This window comes from Pararge aegeria, chromosome 16 (assembly GCF_905163445.1).
Source record: "Pararge aegeria chromosome 16, ilParAegt1.1, whole genome shotgun sequence".
Classification (NCBI taxonomy): Eukaryota; Metazoa; Arthropoda; class Insecta; order Lepidoptera; family Nymphalidae; genus Pararge; species Pararge aegeria.
The window spans coordinates 9,549,213-9,574,227 of NC_053195.1; the positions used below are offsets into that span (position 1 = coordinate 9,549,213).

At 34.8% G+C, this 25,015-nt stretch overlaps 1 protein-coding gene across 1 annotated transcript in view; it reads right to left on the bottom strand.

Annotated features, from left to right (window-relative positions):
- LOC120630455 (WAS/WASL-interacting protein family member 3-like) overlaps positions 1-25,015 on the bottom strand; it is a 78,204-nt gene that overhangs the window by 29,961 nt on the left and 23,228 nt on the right. The window contains exons 3-6 of the mRNA XM_039899693.1: positions 23,593-23,763; positions 14,218-14,387; positions 12,517-12,657; positions 10,657-10,813 (exon numbers count right to left, since the gene is read on the bottom strand). Of these exons, the coding sequence (XP_039755627.1) occupies positions 10,657-10,813; positions 12,517-12,657; positions 14,218-14,387; positions 23,593-23,763 (639 nt within the window). The remainder of the gene's footprint in view (positions 1-10,656; positions 10,814-12,516; positions 12,658-14,217; positions 14,388-23,592; positions 23,764-25,015) is intronic.

The window sequence follows — 25,015 nt, forward strand, 5'->3', positions numbered from 1 at the left end:
CTCAACCAGTGCACTGATCTTGATGAAACTTGGCAAATATATAGTTCGCATCCTGGAAGTGGACACAATATACTCATCATCCCAGAAGCACCAGAATAACGTGCCCGGGGGATTTTAAACTACGCCTTTATTACATATATACGGTTGTACAGCAAAACCGATCTTGGTGATTTTTTGTATATCTATAGTGCATCCTGTTACTCTTTACTTTGGAAGTCGGACTAAGTCGCGTGCAACAGCTATTATATAACAGTAGAATTTGGTACGCAGAATATTCTGTTTATTGTTTCAGAACCAAATTAAGTCAAAAGTTCGAAACTATTATTAGGTATTAACAAAATCGCACTTTAAATGTATGCCATAGGACTGATGATTTTTTCCCCTACAATTTACAAAAATAAGCCCTTGCTATTCGTCTGTCGTTAAACGGGCTGTATGAACTGTACAAGAACCGTAATAGGTAGAGTCTGGAAACTTGTATTCCTACTCCTATGACACCCCGGCCCACAAAATAGCTCAATGCAAATAATACCGTGAGTCAGTTGCTATGTTGCTAGATTGCTGTATGATCGAAGGGCAAACCAACACACTTTCGCATTTATACATTAGTAAAGACTCCGATTTAGTACTTATATGAATAACTAATCGCTTTGTATGAATGTGAGGGAACCGCGCAGCTGTCGTGTGGCATTCACCACTATCAATCTATTAACTAGCCTACTGCAGGGCACGGGTCTCGATTCAAAATAAGAAGGGTTTGGCCCGAAGAACACCACGCTGGTCAATTGCGGATTGGCACACTTCACACTTCTTTTGGAACATTATGGTTTCCTCGCGGTATTTTTCTTCACCTGTTAAAGCAACATTGATTAAAACACGTATAGCTCCGAGATGACATGCACATATATTACCTAATTGTGATGTAGTAATTAGTGTATAATAAGTTATTTTTATTTTTAATTGGATATTAATTATATAAAATCCGCGAGTGTAATTGCAGATTGCTCTAGTTTTGTTTAATAACTCTAAATTTTTGCAAACTATTAAATTTGTTGAGTTTTTAGAAGTCACAAATAATTAAAGGAAATAAAGTAATTTTATTCTATTCTATTCCGAAAAAGTCAGAGGTGCGTGCTAGGGATCGAAGAGAAACAGAACTCTATAAGAATTCAAATATTTTTTGCTCAAACCATCGAACTTACAATGACCGCCAATTATGATTTAGGAAAAACCACATAAATCTAAATTATATATATATATAGATAAGAGGCTGACTTCGATTAGTTCTGGTATATGTAAGAACGATTCAATAAGACTGGTTTTATTCAACAAACAATAGCGTCGTTGATTTCCATTTTGAGTACACAAACAATAATTTAAGTAGTTATGATAATTTAGCTATCCATAACTCATAAGTCACTCAAGTACGACTCGTTAGATAAAGCGTAGTGGTTGTAATGCCAGAAAATAATATTTTTTTATAAAAACATTGTCATTTTATGTCTGTCATAAAACAAAAGTTTATAATTGCCTGCCTGCCTTGTTAGTCTAGTGGTTAGCATGTTCTGCTGCGGTTTACGAGGTCTTACGTATGATTCCCAGGTGACGCCTACAATTTTAAAATATTCATTGCTTCTATTATGAAATTCTAAGTTTAAGCAAACGATTACGTGTGACGACATCTCTGGTGCATAGGTGCACAGAATATAATCTTATATGTGGGAGTTCCCGGATTCGATCCCCAGGGATTAAAAATTTTTCTAAATTTTCTCGAGTCTGGTCTGGTTTCAGTCGTTACTAGTTACCATCCTACCTACAAAGACGGCGTCCAGCGATGAAACGTTGTGGTACGATTCCGCGCCGGTAGCCATGCCATATATATATGGTAGCCATCTTAGACTGCATTATAGAGTTGTATTAACAGTAACGTGTGAAAGTGATATTAATAGACTACCAATGGCGTGGTGGGTATATGCTCTAAAAAGTATAAAATAAACCTCGGCCTAGTAGCGGGACATTGATGGTCAGAAATAAAAATAATTCCGAGGTCATAATAATAATTTACATAAAACCTACTTCAAAATTAACAAAAAAACTAACTAAACTATTATATTTTGTTTGTTTTGTCAGTATTTAAAAGGAAATAACCCACTGTCGTATCGTTAATTATAATGAGGTCATTGTCATATCTGCGACTTTAGAAACAACAAAAAGTGTCTTACAAAATATCACCATTAACACGATGGATACACAAAGCAAAGCTAGATAAGCTAAGATACTCGGACGCGATAGTAGTAGTTCCAGAGGATCCCAATGAATGTAACGAAGCACGTTTAAGACACTAAAGAACTTCAAAAGGTTTAAGTTTATCTCAGCCACGGACAATTAAAACAACGAAATGTGTTAAAAAATACCGTTTAATTGTACAGACGATAAAAATTTTGTTAACTACTAACTAACTTTTGGAAACTCATTCAGAATACCACCACTTCATCACCGTGATAATTTCATTTGTTTAATATATTACTGACGTATTTATTCTAGGCTTTGTTAACCGTTTGCTTAAAACGTATTATATCATCTGTCAAATAGTTAATTCTCATTGAGATACAGAGATGCGTAGCGATTTTGGTAAAATAACTTAGATGATGAGTAAAACTGTTTTAATGATGTGTACAAATCACAATACAGCACGCGGGTGTTATACCAGGCGATTAAGCAAATATAACAGATAATGGGCAACAGCGCGCTCAGTGCTACTATTTCCATGTACTGCGATCACCAACCCGTTTGCCCGGCGTGGTGCTTCAAAATTCAAAATTCATTTCAAAGCCTAATTAATGTAAGCACTTATGAAACGTCAAGTCTGTCTGAAAGGCAGACTCTACCGGGAATAAACCGGCAAGAAACTCAGCAGTTGCTCTTTTCCAACATAAACAATTTACATGTTACATTTTAACAATCATTTTTCTATCTCGTCTTGCTTATGGGCAACCCCTTCCGTTGACAGGTTTTTGATTTAGTAGTGGCCTGATAAAGGTTTTTATTGTGATGGCGATGATTAAAAAACTGTTTTAAGACTTTGGATGGAGAGAGACTATTACGACCTACCAGTAGAATTACATTTTTTAATTTATTAATTTTACCACACAATGTTTTTATAAGAAATAAATTGTATGCAAAATGATTAAATTAGCTCAAAAACTTGTACTATTATACGACTAATACAAACTTATTATAATTATTGTGACTGTAAAAAATAATATAAAAAAAGATCGTGCAACCAACAAGTATTATGTAATTGATTAGGTACACAAACGTATCATGACAGAGTTGTATAAAAAAGTTATAAATATATTTTTTTGATTTGCCTCATTATTTGATTCATCCAACAGTGGCCTTAGCCTCGATATTGTAGATAAGTGTTCGTTACATAATACAGCTACTGATAATAATCACACTCTTGGTCTTGAATATTATGAACATTTATATTATGCGAAATATTTATGGCATCTTACTGAATTGTTAAACATATCAGTTGCACAGTAACTACTGACTTTTTTTTCACTCGATTACAAACCAGCTCTTGACCGCAATCTCACCCACTGACAACCCCTTCCAATCGTATCAACATCGTACCAGAACGCTAAATCGCTAAACGATAAGTCTTTTGGAAGGGTTGCAACTAGCAACAGCCGAAACCTTCCACCAGACCAAGCCAGAAAAATATCGTAAATTATGAATTTCCAAATTGCCCCCGCCTTCTGGCGGCGACAGGCGTCAAATACTTATACACAAATAACTAAATTAATAAAAATAAACTTCATATTAAACTTAAACTTTATTCAGTTTTATTTTGGTATATAGGTTATTATTTAGTAATGATATTAAAGAATAGTATTAAAATAATATAAAGTATATAAATTAGAGCTTGAACACAATAAAATCAGATGGAGGGCTCACGTTACGTATTAGAAACGATGAAGCCTACATGTCATCATCTATATAAAAACACGACATCAGAACACAGATTCCTACGATGCCTTGCATTACGATGGTCAATATATGAGGAAGGAACCAGATGTACTTAAGCAAACTTTATGAAATAATCATCTTTTGTTTTACAAAAAATATAAAAAAAAATATTTACATTGCCTTACTCTAGAGAAGATGTGACTTGATTTATAAGTTTATTGTTTTTTTTAATAATTTTTTGGATTTCACGAGTCTGCAACTGTTATTTACACCTATTTTAAAATAAAAATTTAAAAACCAACAGCTGCAGCAAAACAAAAGTTAACGAAATTTCAATGGAACGTTGAAAACGGACGGCGCGGCGAGGCGGTTAAAACCCTTTATTCACTATACGAGGTATCTACGTATGCACGAATTCTGACGAATGTGTCCGTTGCTTAAAAGAAAAAAACTAGGTGATTGGCCAAAACCGGATCGATATTGCATAAGCCCATATGCATTCGGGCTGCGAAACCTGTAAAAGTGCAATGACCCAATGGTGCTTGCTAAATTTGTTAAAGATTTCAAGTTGCTTAAGGGGTACTACAATTAATTAAAAATTTGATTGAACCACCAAATATTATCCTATAAAATGTTCAATAGTTATGTCGTTAAAGTAGAAGATAGATTTCTTCTTACATGTTTTAATTCATATAATTCTTCTGTCCATTGGTTTATCATCTAACTACTCCTAAATAGCTGGAATGATTTGGATGAAATTTTATATGTATACTTCAATGGGTTCTTGTATGGTATGATTATAAAATTACAACATACTTTACCGGCAGCCTGCCAGGTCCGCTAGTATCTGCTATAGTATTCCCAACATAAAAAACAGTTACCGTAATTGTCTTACAGAAAATTCGAAAATGTCTCAAACAGGATTTTTTTTATTTGTCCGCGTCAATACCTGGTGCTCAGAAAAGTATATAGATAGTTGATAATTTATAATTGGTAATTTTGTTCCTGGGTATTGTCAAATCACGCCATCCTTTCTCATATAAATGTGAAAATATACTTGCTATACCTGCGTAATATTCACATAATTCTGTCTATATTTTAGGTAAAAAATAAATCACGTCACTTTAAAAGTGTTATCCACAGCAAAAACATAAATGCGAAAATAAAGCCAATTTCCTATTAAAAACTTTCGCCCATTTAAAGCTCTGAGATCAAGTTCATTCGTAGGGAGAATAAATGAAATCATACAGATTTAGAAGTTATAATATCTTTTTCCACTACTTCGAAGCGGTTATCTCATTCCTAGAGATCTTACTGAGTGAATATTATATTAATTTTCTAGAATACAATTATATTAAGCTTATCTCATTCTGGAAATGGTTTTTCTGATTTCATACTGGCAACATTAATGTTGATTTTATTACTCATGGGAATAAAAATGCCGAAGACCTGACAACCATTTTCAATATACCAAATGAGCCCACCCGTATAAAATTAGCTTGTCGAAAAACCATAATATAAGTATTACTATGTAAAAGAGAGAGTGTGTCTTAGAGCTGACATATCGCAAACGATAAACAACTATTTTATTAACTATGCATCGAACTTTCATGTAAGCTCTTACTCGCTAGTCTACTAGCCCGCGATTTTTTCCTTTTAGTTTTTCCAAGATAATTTGCAATATTAGTGGTTGATGCGCGAAAGTGTGAGAAACTAACATTCGCATAAGTTATAAAATTATGCAAGTGCAAATGTGAGTGAGGATATTCGCAATGTCCGCACACTCGCATATAAAGGATATAAGATATTGTGAAAATCAGGGTAATTTTCATATAAATGTTGAATCAAATCAACAAACATTACTCATCCATAAAACGCATTTTTAACGAAAATAGTTTGAAAAGTAAGATTATTTAAATATTTTAACAATCTTATGTAGTCAAACCTTGCATTTTACAGTAAGATATTTGAATGTATGTGTTAAAAGATAATGAAAACTTAGAATTTGTTGGTATTAAACCTGTGGTTTGCACTATACGTCACCGAGATCGGGGCGTAACTTTGCGTCTATGGTTGCGTCTTCTTAAACTGTAATATTATAACAATACGTTACGACTCTCAGTTAAACAGAGACACCACACAACAGGTATAATGTACTCTAGTAGTTGATTATGATTATAGAATTTCAATTATTAATGACTGCAACAGTGTATATATTTTAATTTACCAGTATTCGCATTGATAAAGAACAATTGTTCAATGTGAATTTTAATTAAATATAATTGCCCATTTTGCTTGTTGCTAAAGCTGATAGCTGATAGCTCAAATTCACTTTCGGAGGGGCCAAGTTCGAATCCCAGCACGCAACTCTAACTTTTGTAATTAAGATTTAAGCAATTAAAATATTAGTAGGAGGAGACCCGTGCCCAGTAGTGGACCCATTACCGGTTGGTATGATGATGATTATGATAAAAGGATGGTACTCACTTGTAGCAATTACTTCACAAATACAGGTGGAAATCAATCGTTGAATTCGGGTTGAAACAAACGTTTCTTCGCAAGCAAAACTGCAGGAATTTATTTTTTGTTATTCACCAAACTGTGATTGCTAATAAAGTAATGGGCTTAAGTGACAAAACATATATTAAATTATATTATATATTTATATTAAATTATTATCTATAGAATAACAATATTCTATAGATAATAATTTAATTCTTAACTAAATCCAATGAACATTTTAATTTTAATTATTTAATTACAGCTGGCACAATATAATTATTAATTAGTAAAGTATTTTCCTTTCAATACTGTTTGGAAAAATTAGTCTCAGCTTACCTACATTATTTTAGATTTATTATTAGATAATAAGTCTAAGTTTTTAGCTTTGTATCATATGAAACGCCTCCAACCTATAAGGACTAGTTTGTTGCACTTAGGAATAGCAATTATCAAACAAACAAGATAGAATGTGTTAGGTTTTTGTGTAACAAAAAGTATTAGAAAATATGTACCCAAAGTTTGATTGTGTCAACCCCCGCGCCTGGAAGAGCAGGTTAAGCCGTCGGGCCTGGTTTTATCACTACATGTGAAATGTGATACAAATAATCAAACTATATTGGAGCAGCCATGCTATACAACCCTCTTCCTATGAGTGAGGATACCATCTACCCTCGTGAGACGTGGCTGGTGATGATGTCGACATATTTAACTTCATTAATTCGAGCTTTATATTTCAGTATAAATTCCAGTACTTTAATAATTAATATAATGTTGAGAGCACGGAGTAAGGAAGGTTTGAACGTTTGCTAAAACTTAGGTAACATAACAAAGGTGTGACACGATTTCGGAAACTTCAGACACATATAATTTAGACACAGACAAAATTATGTGATATGGAGAATCGGGCTCTCAAATTGTAATTTAAAACCAGAAGTTAGACAATTAGCGAGACAAGATGATCTGTGAATTAAAGCAGTTGCATAAAAACAAGACGAAGGTCGATATGTTCGATAAGGTCGATATGGATCGATATGTTCTGATAGCTATCATAGCTATGATTTATCTATTCAGTCATTCATGTTCAAAACTATTCGATTAAATTATTAGAATATTACTACATAAATGAAAAAAAATACTAACTATAATTAAGCCAGTAAAAATGTTATACAGAAAATAAATGCCGGTTAAGTTATCACTAAATGACACATGTAGGTATCCAAAACGCGGACGCTCTTTGTATGGCTAGACAGAATGTCCCAATAAACTTTTGTGTCACCAGACTCGTAGATACATTTTTGAAATGCAACAATATTTAAATACTGTGTTCGATGAATAGGACCTAGAAAAGGATGTCCTAATCTTACCTAACTAAATATTTTCGACTGCTAAGCATTTTAGCAAATCCGTCAGTTGCAAGCGCTATTTGGGAAAGAACTGGTAAGTGAGATGATATCAACACACTGGTTGATACGTGGTGAAAATAATTTGTACCAAAAGCCCTGCATCCCACAGCCGATAAACACAGATTAAGATTTAAAAAGTAACTGATGGGCTGAGATAGAATTAGAATTAGAAGAAAGGCAGGCCAATAGTGCTTCTTTTATAATTGACCATACACCTAAACTCCCGTATGTAACAGGGTGGTTGGCTTGGGTCCGGTTGGGTTTCACAGGCAGGTAAAGGATTATACAGCGAGTTATATAGGCTCCTTTACATTCCGGAAAACTCCTCCTAATTGAGTGCCATGGGTAGAATAAGTTAGAGCTTGGAAAGTTGAATGAGAGGGATATCCTTCCTAAGCTATTGATTTGTTTTCTATTCAATCAAATCGGAAAACAAACTCTTGTAAAGCAAAAATTCTTTTTTTTTTAATATTAGGATCATAAGTAATTTAATTATTCATAACTACTATAAATATAAAACGTACCTATAGCCTCTTTGATCCCGTTCTCTCGTACATCTTCGGGTGCACACACAAGTAAATAAAGGACATAAAAAGGCTTTGTACGTATTTCAGTCACGAACAAAGAGTGCAACCGTGTTTTATAGTTCGGTTTATTTTATTTTGTGGCTTACGGTTTCGAGGTAAACCATCTACATAGGTATACGTAGGTTATACGTACGTGGCTTTGTTCAGGTTAAATTAAAATGCAACAAAGAAAGATAAAACTTCTTTTAAAATACTCCCGAGGTCCAATAAAATTCTCGTTGTCTACCTTACACATATTTAATAAGAAAACTTTATAGAGAAAGTTTAATTTAAATTTATTCGATTTGCCAACAAGTTTTCAAACGAATGTGGTGTGTTGTTTAATCCTCTTAGTATTCAAATAAGCGTATTACTTCGGTTCAAAAAAGTCTATAATGACGATCGCTGGGCTGCAGTCACATTTGATGGTAAGTGATGATGCAGCCTAAGCTGGAGCAAGGAAACGCTTGCCTAGAAGATGCACATTAGTTCTTGATTTGAAGGCACTAATATTGTAGTAGGTACTGGGGAAAATGGAAGCTGGAAGGGCACACATTGTGTTTGTTTATGTCTGCTGGTTTTTGCAACACGCAAAAACTACTGAACGGGTTTAAATGCAATTTGGTACATTTTTAACTCATACTTGGGATTAAAGTAAAAACACTTCTAAAAACAATAGGGTTCGTTCGGGACATGCGATGAAAGTTTTTGCAGATTTCTTAGATTTCATAACTCCACCATACCTTAAATGATTTTTAATAAGAAAGTTTATAAGTTTAGTTTTGCCGAAATATCGTAAAGATCTGGTCAATATTATTGTTGGTGGCGGAAATAACGCCTCAGCGGAGATCGAACCCCTCAATTAAGAATTAATGAAACATTATAAGAAAATTATTAGTGATAGATAAAAGTGATGTACTCAAAGAACTAAATATTAACTACAAAAAAGACCAGGATGAAGTTTATTTAACTATGGTAGATAAGTCACAATAGCAGCTTTTATGTTCTAAAATTTCATTAGATCGCTTGTAGAAACAAACGTGGATTACATTTGTATAGCAATATAATTCTTATTCAAATCAATAGTTTTATAATAAAGGGTATTTATATAGCAGCAAAAACATTTTTCATTATAATCGAACATAAAAGTGAGAAGTTAACGTGAGTTTTAAAAAATTTAGGATTACACCTGAACAAAACAGTCCTTTTTCGAGCTACATTCAATTGAAAAAGTTATTTTTAAAACTACACCCGTTTTTTCATGCAACAATAAAGAACTTCAAAATATCTAAACACCTAAATTAAATTATTTTTAAAGAAATCGAATCTTAGTAGATATCTTTACCTATTTGAGTCAGTCTCTTAATGTAACGGTTACTAACCGTTCTAAGTGATAAAAGCTGAAACCGAATTGCATTAAATTCTTCTACAAACCTCTAAAGTGGATCCAATCTATTTACTGACCACAGTTATTAGTGCTTATGCAGAACAATCCACAATTATTTTCCGCTGCTACTGCCTGACATCTCTCAATTTTACCTCCGCCTCTAACAAACGACTAATATGGGAATCGTCCCCGATAATATATCAAGATAGTTCACGAAGCAAAGGTAAAATATTAATTGATCTTATATTTCCACCTTTCCAATATAACAGTAACATTTGTGAGACTTGCTTGCCGCTAACGACTTGCAAATCTATCTTCATACGGAATATTCGATCATTAAATACAACTATCGCTTACATGCGGATGGTACATTAGCTGGTGTTGACCGTACCCTCACCATCATCATCATCCGCAGCTTAACGTCCCACTGCTGGTCACAGGCCTCCTCTCGCATAGGACAGACGATTTTAGAGCATGGACCCACCACGTTGCTAATTCGGATTGGTTGGCTTTAACTACTATTTCCACATAGTTAGAAATAATAACCGGGCCCACCGAATTAGCGCGCTCTCCTTGACACGGGGTGGTTGACACCGCTAATTTTCTAACTCAGGACTGGTACTGAAAATTATTTTAATAGAAAAACACAATATCTAACCACTTTTAGTCCGACCCGGATTCGAACCCATAACCTCGTGATCCGCAGTTGTAAATGCTAACCACTAGACCAACGAGGCAGTTAGTTAGAGACCGTGCCCTAGATACAGCGATATATATTGACATGCATTGTGGACAATCTTTTGTAAGTATGTTACGAACTTACCGGTAGCGGGAAAGGTGAGTTTCTCTGTGGCATGCCAAAAGGCCCACGTGGTTCGGCGCGCTCCTGATTTGGCGCTGGTCTGATGGGCAGGCGCACTGGGCCTGATAACGGGAACGCGAATACTTGCGACTGTGGATCGGGGAACATTGGCATAGGTCTGAAACAAAAAGATAAATAGATAAAATGCTTGTACGTTTATGCATGACTTGAGGATTTCCCGATCTAATACCACTGAGAAAAGTAAGAAGGAAAAATCTTACATATTAATAACTAATATTGGCACAGACAAAGGTCATAAACAAGAATTGAAATTGAATTGAATAACTAATATAAATCCACGACTCTACGTAGACTATTTTCCTGAGTAAAAAGTTTAGTATTTTTATCCTACTCATAATCATTATTGATCCATATCAGAATGAGAGAGATTTAGGCGGTAGTCCACCACGTTGTCCATGTGCGGTTTGAAAGAGTTCACATGCCTTTACGATGATATATGACATAATGGAGAACTCTTCGGCATGCAGGTTTCCTTTCGATGTCTATCTTCACCGTTTAAACAAGTGATATTTGAAAACGAAATTCCGAAAATCGAACTCGATCTTTTCGTCGCCGCTTTTTATTTACATTTCATTTAGTATGCAAAATTGGGGAAAAATTATACATACAAATTATTATTTCATTTTTTGTTTTTCTGTTGTCATAAAAAAAATTAATAACCGTAAAATATTTAAAAATAAAAATACGGATTTTTTTTCGCTCTGATTTTACCTAGTGTTTTATATCGGTGTTCCCCTCACCAGGTAGGTATTCATTTCAGCGCTAGATATGATAACATAATTGTATAATAAAACTATAATTAGGTAGTTACATTCAATATTGTAATTATATTTATCTCTAATTACAATATCGAAAGTATTAATAAGTCATCACAATGCACAGGTACCTACATTGTTCATGTTTAGGGAATGTTGATAAAATCATTTATTATTATTCATTCAATCATTTTAAAATAACTTACATTCGTTAGTGTATATCCACTTCAATTCTTACCGAAAGAAATGATAAAAGAGATTAATGTGGTGAAATAATTAGAAATACCACTGATATTACAAAACTTTTTGTGCTGAGAATGTAGAAAGGATATTATATTCATCGTTTATTATGACGGTGGATATTGTTCTTGGTAATGAGTTTTTCTATCTAGAAATTTTCAGAACCAGCCCGGAATTAATAGGTTCAGTGTCCACCCCCATGCTTCGGAGAGCACGTTTAGGTATCGGTCCCGTATGATAATAATCGTAAAACCCGCCATCTCTCATTAGATCAGCGCGGTGGATAAAAATTAAAAATTATATTTTTTTACCGACCCGTGGGTAGTGGTAGTGGGTCGTTTTAGGTTAATAATGATGATGATGATGGCAGTTTTTGAGTTTTAATTAATTTTTTTTTTTTTTTTAAACTCGCAGGAACTACGTCGGTCCTCAGGATGCAAACTATGTCTTTGCTAAATTTCACCAAAAACAATGTAGTAGTGCCGAACGTAGGTGACAAAGCAACACGACACAATATCGCGTTATATAAATTGTGTACTAGTTTAGATTTTAATACATTTTTAGAACTCGTAACTTTTACCAACAAATTGGTGAATTAATAGGTTGGGGTAAAAATCTTTTCGCATTATAGTTATCTATACTATTTGTATCTGGTTGGTTTTGGTATCATAAAAAGTTTAAATTTTAAAAAAGATAATTCCAAATTCAAATTAAGAAAATGTGTGATTTTTATTTGTTTTTCGTACTGGGTGAATCTAATGAAGAAATTCGATACATTTTAAAATTTTAATTAAAGGATAGTTACCTTTCATCACCACCATGGCAGATGATAGCGATGCGCTCAGCCTGAGCACTGCGTGGTGCGAACGCGCCAAGGATGTTGAATGGGAAGCGCCTCTCTACCGGTTCCTCTTGTCGTTTCTCCACAACGCAGTTCATGCGGCCTCTGTAGTCAAAAACAAAACTATTATATTGGATAGATGTTAGAAACAAGCGTTCTCTCTCGCAAGTACATTATAAACAATTTGCTTTTGTAATTTACAAAAAAGCACATCTGTTTGGATACGCACAATTGTCAAGTCAAAATTTTTTTTAGGATACTCCGATATCGCAGCAAAATGTATGCAAAGAATGAATTAATTAATTAATACACTTTTATTGTACACCACATGAAGATATAGAAAATTTGTAAATAAAAATTTTACGAAAAGTATACAATTTGACGGCTTAACACTACATAGCGATCTCTTCCAGGCAACCAAAGACACAAAACACAGCTCATGAAAAGAGGTAGGTGGTGTAAATAAATAAACATTTATATTTGCATATTTACATATATATACATAGATAATATATATAAAGAGCATATTTGAAGCAAAGAAATATCTGTGGTGTCATGTTTATGAATTAAAGGCACACTATAAATTACACTGCACGGATTTGTCTTAATGTCGTGACTTATGGCAAATACATCGTAGAAATTAGTCATATCAATTCATTATCATTACTTTCATTACTATGTAATGTAGCCGTACGTACTTCAGGAGGTACCTATAATACGTCTTTACCTACTTATTTTTCAAGCCTTGACTTTTGCACGCTCATAGCTTCAATACAATAGATCACCGAAATAAGGTCATGTCTATAATCAATGTTACGGTCAACGAAACTGTACAAAATAATCAAACCTTTGCCTGTTCACGAAGAAAATCTAAATGATTTTTAACGTGGCGTGTTATAAGATAGTAGGTACCTCTATAAAAATGTCTTTGACTTAAACTTAATCAACAAACAATGCCAGTGCCTGAATGAGGTCATCTTTACAATTCTTCTTGTTTATTCTTCATTGACCGACTCAAAGTTGAATAATTACAAGAGGCAGTCTTATGATTCACGCGTAAAATTCATTATTGGCTTACGTTCTAAATATCTCGTTAAAGTCAAGATGTATAACAAACTAGCAACTTGAATACTGAGCGGTTGAATTTCTCTCGCTTTTGATCCTGCTGAGAAACGAAGGTATTCTTTAGTTGTAGCATACTTAATGAACAAATCCAGCTTTACACGAATAAACCCAGCATCGTCACTACAAAACTAGATATTCCTCCGTAATTATTGTGAAGATTGAAATATCCTTTATTATTTATATTATGTTCATACAAGGCAAATGGGCAAAAGGATATTATGACACCACTTATAATGTGTATCACTAATATTCGGTTAACAAGAAATAATTATAGTTTCAACTAGCGTATACTTCAGTTTTTATAAATAAACAAAAATAATGATAACCATAACGAATTGTTATGAATTTAAAATCGCTTTAACATCTATATATGTATATTAATATTATACAAAAAAATACATTGAAATGCTTATGCGATACCGGGATCTACCCTGGTGTACTAGAAAGTGAAGCCGAAAAGCACTAAGCTATCAGCACTTTTTAGATTGGGTCGCTACTCGCCTCCTGTAATAATGTGAACCAACCTTAAAATTCACTTACTTTTGGTTGTTAGCTAAAAATGCGCCAGCAAGTTCGTCGAGGTCGAACTGAATGGGTAACTTGAACATCGGGCGAATCAGATCGTCATCGTCGTCCTCGCCGGAGCTGTCGGACTCGGAACTCTCGTCGCTTCCAGAATTCGCCGTGTCAGTCTTATCGTCGTCGATTTTCTGGAAAAAAAATTATAAATTTACCCATCTTATACTGATTTAGTCCAACCAAAAGTCTCAGTTAAAAAACGCTGGGCTTACAAACATGGCTTTCGACCATCTGTTTGCACAAAACACTTAAGTACTTCGGTTACATGGCCAGAAAAGACGCGAGCAAATACACACCAGAATGATTAAAAGAAAGAGGACACGTGGACGTTGCTCAAGGCCTTGGGCAGAACAGGTGAAGGAAGCACTCAATTTTCCTATCTTTAGTGCTTATAATACGGCGGAGAATCAGAACAGATGGAAAGACGATAGATAGAGGCGTAAGATAGTTAAGCGGGTTATATCCATTGTGGAGTCAGTAATGAGGAAGCGACTCGGGTACCTTTGTTAAACATTGGGCTGGCTGGTCCTATAAAAGCTTACATTTTGTGTCTATTTAAAGCGCCTTATGTAACACACGAATGGAACTAAGATTTTAATGTTTTCAGTACTAAAATCAAATTTTAGTTCGTTGGACACTTATATTACAGGTTCATAGCCAAAATTGCTTCAGTCAATTGAATCCAAAAATACTGCGACCAACTGTTGACTAGTAAATATTCAGAGGTCAGTGGAGTAAGTAAGTAAGTCAGTAAGTATTCATATTGTTTTAGTTAAGCGGAGTGCAGATGATGTAGATAGGCAAGTGGTAAAAATAGCTGTTAGCCTAACTATTTTCACGCAAACACCATCGCCATTGATCAAATTCTGAATAGCATTGCCCTACTTAAAAAATCTATCTATCTAAAAATGTATATTACAAGAATCTAATATAATAAAGAATTGCTAGATGGAGAGATATTGCAATTCCTAACCGCTCATATTGAATTCATATTCGAGCGTAGCGGTGTTGTAGCACAATGGATGGCAATTGAAATATAATACGGAACTTTGTGCAGGACATACTAAAATAAATTGACATCGTATACGTACCTTTCGGGCACTTTATATTAGCACAAAGTAGTTTTTTTTTTTATCTTTTATCAGAGTTTTATTCGAGTATATGCTTCAGTTTATTGTCTAGTAGGAGTGTATTATTGAAGAGATGATTATTTTAATAAATGCGACAGTTAAAAGAAAATTGAATGGATTAGGTCCCTAGGCGAATACAGATCATTCGCTGGTACAAATCCTGGAATCATTATAAAGAACTCTTTAATTTAAACTAAACACGGGTTACTCTAACTAAAACAAAATGGTCCCCACTCTTCCACTTCATCCCCATTCCACTCCACTCCATCACTCCAAAATAACATATTATCTCGTCGTAATTAAAAAAAAAAGATTGTGTGGCATAGCTCTATGTGAAATGTTGGAACATTCCAAAACCCAGTGCGGCCTCGCCCCAATGGTCTCAGTCCAACTAACTGCGAATTTGTAATCCACGCACCATCGTGTTGCTGATACATGACGTGCAGATCATGAGTGTTAAAACCGGATTCCATTTCAATGCCTTGCTGCTTTTGAGTACCGAAATCAAAATACATTAAGACCTAATTCGGTCATTCAAAAACATGGGCTGCCTTCTGCTGAGCAAGGAGTGTGATAAGAATCTGGAGGTCGTCCATCCCTGCTAAAAGGCAGTGCCCGTGAATGGCCTTTATTTCGTGCAAACCGTCATAACATTTGATGGAAATATCGTATTAAACGAATATCTCGTTCTGTCCCGTTTGCCGGGCACAATGCGCTCGGACATCCTGCGCGAGACAATGCGACCGCGCACCATTGTTCCACCGCCCTCCGTTTGTAAATACTAGCAATCCAATAGATAGCTCATCATTTCGACCAGCCGGAACATACTTTGCAAATCTTGTCTAAATAAAGTATGGAGTTTTATATAAATTTAAAATGCATTTTTTTTTTCCGGGACCGGAAGGTTTTGAACCAGCCAGCAATCACGGTCTTAGTGCTTTACCCATTAAGCAACGATTCTCATTCCAGCGATGGCTTATGATTAATTTTATCATAGAATATAATACACATAAATACTTATTATATACAGATAACTGAAAAACATTCGTGTTCATCACACAAACATTTTTTTCCAGTTGTGGGAATCGAACCTACGGCCTTAGACGCAGAAAGAAAGGTCGCTGCTAACTGCGCCAACCAGCTGTCCAAACCTATCTTATCAGCCTTGGACTGATAAAAAGGCATATGATAATTAAAATCTGGCCCTGAGACTCTAAGGACCTGTTTCACCACCTTCTGATAAGAGTCGGATAGACTAAACGCACTGAATTCAGAATGTACAGAAACCGTGTAGTCGACTAATTTCGAAGCAATCCACTTTAGTAGTGTTTCTCGAACAGGCGGTTACTCACTTCATACCATTTAGCAGCTGACATTAACTATTTTACCTCTAATGTTCTAAACGTTTACCATAAAGTGGGAAAATGGGAAAATGTTGGTGAGCTAGCAACATTCCGCGGGTGTAAAGTGAGACGTGCGCAGTGCGATTTCACTGGTTTTGGACACAATTCAATGCATGCAATAATAACTGAATGAGGGTTCTGTATGCTCTTAATTCTGTGCCGTAAGTTTTTTCACTTTCTTACTTTGTGTAAAATGACAAAATGAGCTAACCAGCCTTTATAGCGATAATTTGTTTTATTTTTTCAAACTAAAGATATATCTTGCTTATTCCGCTTAAGCTTAATAATGTCCCACTGTGCGGCACAGGACTTTCATAGGATATAGGCGATTAGAGCATTGACCCATCACGCTGCAACAATGCGGGTTGACAGGTATTAACCATTATTAGCACATTTTAGTGATAATCACCAGGACAGGAGACTTAACCAGCTATCAGAGTCAAGGGGGTGAACAACGATAATTTACTAACTCCGAACTAATAAAATTTATTACGACCACTGTCAGTTGTTGAGTTTTTAAAAATGCTGATATTTTCTATTACTTCATTATAATAAAAATAAAACGTGTGTGTACTTATGTACACGCGTTAGAAGTTATACTTCTTGAGCGTAACAAGATAAAAATCTTTTCAAAAATTTTATCTATCGCCTTATTCTACGTTTGTAGATAAACGACCCTAACAATAGAAAAAATGGTTTGAATTATTGAAAGTCAACTGTCAAACCTTTTTTAGAAAAACTAAAATGTTGACTATAGTGGGTAACTAGGTATAGCTAACTTCCTGGTGTCGGTTTTATGTGTGCGCGCGCATCGTAAAAATTTACTCTCACCATTTTTTCCTAACGCGCCAAAAGAAGTATTACTTCAATAAACTAACGCCGAATTAAATGAATAATACAAATTACCTAATGCAAATTCTATGCAATGCAATGCAGAGTCAATTACAAAAAATTCAAACGCCCGTTTCACCCTCAAATAACCAAATTACCAAAAATTATAGCAAATAGCTATAAATAAATCTTTTCTTAGCTTACTATAAACTACTTACTACTACATACAAGATTTAGTGGTTAGTGAGTCAGTGTCCTTTAGCATCATACAATACGGTTTTTTTTTAATTTTTGGATGTTGTTTAAAAAAGAACACGAAATATTTTCTTTGCTTAAATATTAAGATGAGATATAAATTTCTCTCTTCTGCTCACTCTCCGAACTATTATGTCGAAGCGGACGGGGCCATAACTAATTGAGCGAATAGCCGCATGACGGATCTTTTATACAGGGGCTTTCCCTATATACGTCTCAAATTCACATCAAGCATATGAATATAGAAAGCAGAAATCCATAATAATATGCAAATTCCATCAATGCAAATGGGCTATTGTTAGTACTATCAGTGGCGGAATGGTCTTTTAGGTCACTCAATTTGGATAACTAACTGGAAAGCGCCGTTTTAGCTAATCACGTATTATTGTTATTTAATGTAAAACTAAACTAAGGAGCGGTGATAGCCCAGTGGGAAGGAATTCGATTTCGCTTTCGGGGGGCCGAATTCGAATCCCAGCACCTATAACTTTTCTAAGTTATATGCGTTTCAAACAAATTAAAATATCACTTGCTTCAACAGTGAAGGAAAACATCGTGAGGAAAACCTGCATGCCTTAGAGTTTTCCATAATGTTCTCAAGGGTGTGTGGAGTCCGCCAATCCGCACTGGGCCAGCGTGGTGGACTACGGCCTCAACTCTTTCTCCTTGTGGGACCTATTCCCGTGCCCCGTAGTGGGTCGGTAATAGGTTAATATGAATATGATGAATGAAAACTGCTATGAAAACTTGCGAACTCGACCTTCACAAAACTCATAAAGGATGCAATGTGTTGACTTGAAATATTTACACGAAGTTGATGAACAAACAAACAAACACAAAATGCCACAGTATACCTGTTTGTTCCATGTAGATCGATCGATACGTCGCGGGTAGCAGCTAGTACCTTCAACATAATATCCAAAGACGTTCTTCAACAAATTGTGAAGTAACAGTAACTCGTAAGTTCGAAAAGAAAAAAATGGGCGTCTACCCACGTTTGCGGTAGAAACTTTCAAGATTGAATTGGCGCACATAATTTAAGTGGAAACTTTTGATTTACGACTACGCTACCAGGATTAAATAAATTACCAACGAGGATAAATAATTATTAGAACTTTTGCTAGCTGATACCGATAATGTACACAAACCATGCACTTATTTTGAATACTAACTGACCCGCGCAAATCGTTTTAATATCTTTAAAAATCCTATAAACTAATTGCAGCGCTACCTACCAGGTCCAGTTTTATTTCCAAACTATGTTCCCGTCTGCGCCGTACGTGTTATTTATTCTATTCCATACCCGTTTCTCGAAGGAAACTTATTGTTTATCGGGATTAAAATTATCCTATATGTTGACCCGGAATAACAGCCACCACTATGCCAAATTTTATTTAAATCCGTTCAGTAGTTTTCACGTGATGCCCGGACAGCCAAAAATTAAATAAAAATCTGTTTTGGACTCAGTATCAATTATAAAGCATCCCCCGGTTAAAATTTTAAAAATATATTAAATGTACAGAAATCTTCCAGTTACAGTTTTATTATAAGTATAAGTTATGAACATACAGGATACATTGTTTATTTGTATATGCGTGATAATCTCTGGAAGTAATAGTCAGATTTGAAAATATTTTTTTTCTTTAAGGCCCAATTCTTAAGAAAGTTATTTAATAACAAGTTACAAGCCTTGCGAGCCGAGCAAACGAAGTAATCGTTCTATACGACGAGGTGGATCAGGGTATATTATTTTAAATATCGTTTGAAATGCATACTTAAAAAATAAAAACAATGGTGTTAATAATTCTGTTTAACCTACATTAATTTCTAAAATAAAAAGACTGCACTAATTTTAGAAGCCCAAGCATTTCCCCCCTCCAGTTTTTTTTTTATGCAACTATAATAAAGTAGTCAACGCGACACTTTAACTTGGATTTTATTTTTTGACTGCGCCTTTGGGTTTTATATTTTTTCTTTACCACATTATGAAGGCAAACGAAACATAATAAATTCAAAAAAGTAAATACCGTTTCTTTAAACTAATGAATGGCATTTCATTTTTATTATATAATGGACGATGTTCATATAGTTAGATTTCAATCGTCGTGAAAGATAAAAGGTATAAATGTTGACCGCTTTCTCGTGCATTGCACGGCGATGGCGGTGGAAGAGCGAAGTTGCACCGACGAGGGCACGGGCCAAGTGAAAGCGGTGACGTCATTACTTGCATAGCTACGCTCCATCGCAGCGTTTGTACATATAGCTCGTGGGTATCGAAATCATTTACATAATACGTCATATAACAGTAACTTCTTTTTAACGTGGTAGATATTTATAATCTGTAAGCGGTGATAGCCTAGTGGTTAGGCTTTCGGCCTTCCTTTCTAGGAGAACGAGATAAATATTAAATAATCATAAATAAATAGACTACGACAATACACACATCGAAATCTAGCCCCAACATAAGTGTAGTTGTGTTATGGGTTTATACATAAATACTTATAATATAAAGATAAACACCCTGACACCGAAAAACATTCAATGTTCATCAACCAAACATTTTCATTTTCTAGTTGCGGGAATTGAACTCACAGCCTTGGACTCGGAAAACAGGGTCGCTGCCAACTGTGTGGAAACCTGCATGCCTTACGGTTCTCCATAATGTTCTCAAACGCTTGTAAAGTCTACCAATCCGTTCTTGATCTTCTCATTCATTCCGAGACCCGTGCCCTATAGTGTGACATTATTCAGGCTGATGATGTTCAAAGACTTGTATTTCCAACTTGCTTATTCACGAGCGGAAACGAATATATATATCAGAAAGTAAACAACATATTCCGCCATAATATGTACACAAAAGTCCTCGGTTCCCGCGTTTCCCTATGTCCCCTATGACCGTCTCTCTACGTATACATACTATCTCTATCGATATAGTAATTAAGCAGAATTATTTATAGGTAACATATAACCAAACAAACAGACACATTTTATTTATAATATTAACAAGCAAGTATCGTAGTACCGTTAAGGAAATATGAAGAAAGAGAACGTAGTTCAAATGTCGCAAGACAAACACTATATATCCATTCAAGCGTGATTCGAGAACAAACATAAGCTAATGACACTTTCACGTGAATATGTAATGAAGATGTGCCGTGCAAAGATTGGACACTTGCCATTTAAATCTAAATGGCGTGTATTATCTAGCCATTAACATTTAATTTTCAGATTATAATCAAGACAAATAACTATTAATAGTAAACCGCACTTTTGAGTGCATTGAACTAGAATATATGCTTCTAATAACGAAACTAATAATAAAATTGAAGAGTTTTTTTTTTTTTTGTTTGTTTGTTTAGTTTGAATGCGCGTTATCTCTGGAACTATCAGTCAGATTTGACAAATTATTTTTGTATTTAATAGCCCAATTCTTGAGGAAAGTTTTATATCATAAGGAACCGAGCAAACGAAGTGATTACCCGAGCGGATGTTACAAGTATATCGTGTAAAATATCGGATCAAAGTTTGTATCGGAAATTTATCAAAAGTTGTACCTACTAACGATAAACGAGTTGCAGGGAATGAATCTGAAAATTTATTTGTACATACAAATAAATTATTGAGCGCTACTACTACTAGTCAAATCTAAAAAGTATGTTTGCGTATTTATCCCACTTGCTGTCCGCTTTTATAACGGGGTTTCTACAAATCGCGTGAGAACCGTTTGTTTTTCGGGAGAATAAGTAGCCTATGTTACCCTCCTTCCTTTCAATTAACTCTACGTCAAAATTCAAGTTGATTTGTTGCTAAGTAAGGGCGTGAAAAGACAAACAAACACACTCTCGATTATTTTTATATTAGTAAGTTTATTATAGGCTATGTATAATCACACTAAGACTTACAGATAACTAAAGGTTAACCCGCGGGGCTTAGCAAGTATATACCTAAATAACTTTAATCATCATCATCCTCAGATATAATTATACTACTTCTGGGATTGAGAGATCCACAACGCTGCCTCGAGTTGGTGTGCCTCGAATCATATTTCACATGTTAGATATAATATTCCGGTTCGTTAAAATAACTGAAAACGTAATATATGCTTTTTAGCTTGACAAGGAAATCGAACCAGAGTATGGTTGTTCGTAGTATATGCTAGCCACAAAGCTAAAAAAGGGAAGTTTTAAATGAAACCCGAGTATTGTAACTATATGTTTTGGTTTATCTATAGTTTCTGTAATAAAACTGATCTCATCATGTAATTATTATTGAGGAGGCGCGCATCGCTAGAAATTTAAGTCAAAAGGCATAACTACACCTACAGGGCATCGAAGTAAATGATCATGCAATATCGAAAAGGGCAATCTCATATTTTCCCTAGTAAACCTCTTATATTTAACAGTAGGACCACGGGTATACACGGTATACCCACGACTAAATATAAGAGGTGTATTTCGCAAAATACGAGTATATACCGTTTACCATTACGTAAACTTGGTGGGACCACGGACCTTAATGTTTAAAACAACCGAATGACATTTAACATCAAATATTTATGAAACCGACCCCTAAATGTAAATCAAAAATATTTTTTATAATTGTTATTTTAGAAGATTATTCATTTTTCAATCAAGTTAGAACGTTATAAATTATCAGATATGTGTCCTTTTCGAATGTGCGTGCTCAAATATATTACTGCAGATTCTTTCAAAGTATTGGATTGATGTTGACTTAACAATTATTCATTGTAAAGTCAACAACTCCTGTGGATGCTCCGGTGCAAGAGCGAAACGTGCATAGAGAGTACATAGCCGAAGATCGGTTTTGTATAGAGTTTTAAGAATGAAAAATTATAAATACACCATAGAAATTAAGCTTAATTTTAAGTCCTTGACAGTAATGGACTAATAATATTACCGCACTGTTTTGCAGATTGTGCGGAAAATTTCCATCTCGAAGTAGGTATTCTGTGGTACTTTAAACGTTTGCCCACCGAGTTACACAAAAGCCATTTTACGAACAAATGAATTAATTAATTTTAATTAGTTATCTTAATAAAAAGGGAAAATAGGAAGAGAAAAGTTTCCTTTGGAATAAGTGTTTCTATAATTCTGTTGGCCAGGCAATTTTCATAATTAAAAAAGTAATTACATTTTCAGAATGTAAAATTTTTTAAAACTCATCGTGAAGACTTTTGAAAATAGCTCGGAGCTAAAGCTGGAGGGTTTTACAGTGCTGTTGTGTTTTTTTATTAATTTGACCTCTCTCACAAATCGTGAAACTAAAAATGCGTGGGTTCGACTCCCGGTTCGGATCAATTTGAGAATTCATAATTTCTAAGTTGCTGAAAATCTGCCCAGGTCTCAGACTTAACTTGAGGTTCTGTATTAGGGGACACTCCTACTGGGATGCGGTTATATGAGAAAGCGTTTCTATTAACCAGTCAGGTGCTGTTTTGAAATTGGAACACTGTGGGGTTTTTTCTTCTTCTTCTTCAACCTTTTTCGACCAAATTGACTCTCGACATTAAGCTGTGTGGTTTTAGCTGCCGTGAATCCTGACACACCCAATGTGTCAACCCTTAGCGCAAGAAAGTTATGAGTTTGACAGTCTGCTAAACCCCTTCAAGTTCACTAGTTGATCGCTTCGCCACTTAACACGTAAGCGAGATAGCTAAATGCTTTTCAAAAAAGTTTTTATGTATCATAGGTTCTTACCTGTAGTTTGTCCTCGTCGACTTTAGATTCAGCGTGATTAATAGGATCCGCCTTCAACAAACTATCTGGTGAGAACGCCGCAGGCTTGGGCTGAGCAGGCACGGGTGTGATGTCCACAACTGGTGGTGGAGGTGCGTGAAGAGCGTGAGCATTCGCAATTGGCAACTCCTCCTGGAAACAATTAAAAAGTAATGTAATAAGTCCAACGACAACTTTCCTCCACTTCTCCATACGGTAAACGATAACAACTTAGCACTTGACTGCAATCTCACTTTATAAGAGTGACAACGAAGTCGAAGGCTGAAATCTTTATTCAACTTTATCTTATTTTAAATGTTCCTTAAGTCTTGGTTTTCAGCCTAACGCAGCAGATATTAGCAAGCTAGTAATTTAGTAAAAAGTAGCAACCATCCTGGACATAAGTCCTATAGTGTAACTTATCAAGTTAACCGAGCTAACTATGGAGTACCTAAGTAAATCTGTCAAATTTTTAACGCTTCATACAAAATGTCAGATTTACGCTTACGAGGATGTGACGATATTTTACATGAAAACTTATAACAAGGCTTGTGATCTTTCCATTTATAAGATTACAACATACACCAGTTATCATAAATACTAGATAAAAAGCCCCGGGTCTATTATTAAATATAGCATATTTCCCAAAAAACACGTGGTCTATAAATATTTGACTGAAAGTAACATTTCTCGGAAACGCTTTTCTAAGTAACATAAAAGGCTAACAACAAGTGTAATAACGCTGTAAGAATTGTATTGTGGCTATAAAACATTGATTACCAGTTCCATATTGTTACTTTCTCTGAGATGCAATACGTACTCGTAGATATCCATAGGAAGTTAGAAAGGGGCTTGCACATAATATTACCTAATTCTAAAAGTCTTAGAAACTTGTCAAATATATACTTCAAGGTTGGCAAACAAATAATTTACATCACTACACTGTACATTTCCTGTACGTCTCTTTGCTTTGTTTTTGTAAATATATTGTGTAAAACTGTTCTACGTCCTTGTCTCCATAGCTAGATCAGGTAAAGCAACTTCTTGTAGAAACGAGTTAGCGACTACCTTTGAATGGCTCTTAAAAAGTTTTAACTGCCTAAACAATAATAAAATTCTGATATAACAGCTGAATATACAAGAAAAATCGAACTTTACACCTACAGTCTACACGCAACCTGCAGGTTTGTTTTACTATTCCCAATATCGGATTATTTCAATATATCAATAAAATAAATATCTGTCGGTTTTCTCCTCACGAACTAATGAAAGCAACTGAATTGTTTTTTTTTATCTGTTTTTAACCAATTACTCTTTGGGAAACATTATTAGGAATTGATCAAAGATTAAGCACAGATAAACATGAAGTACAGTTTAAAATAAGAGCGCTAATCCATCTTCTTGA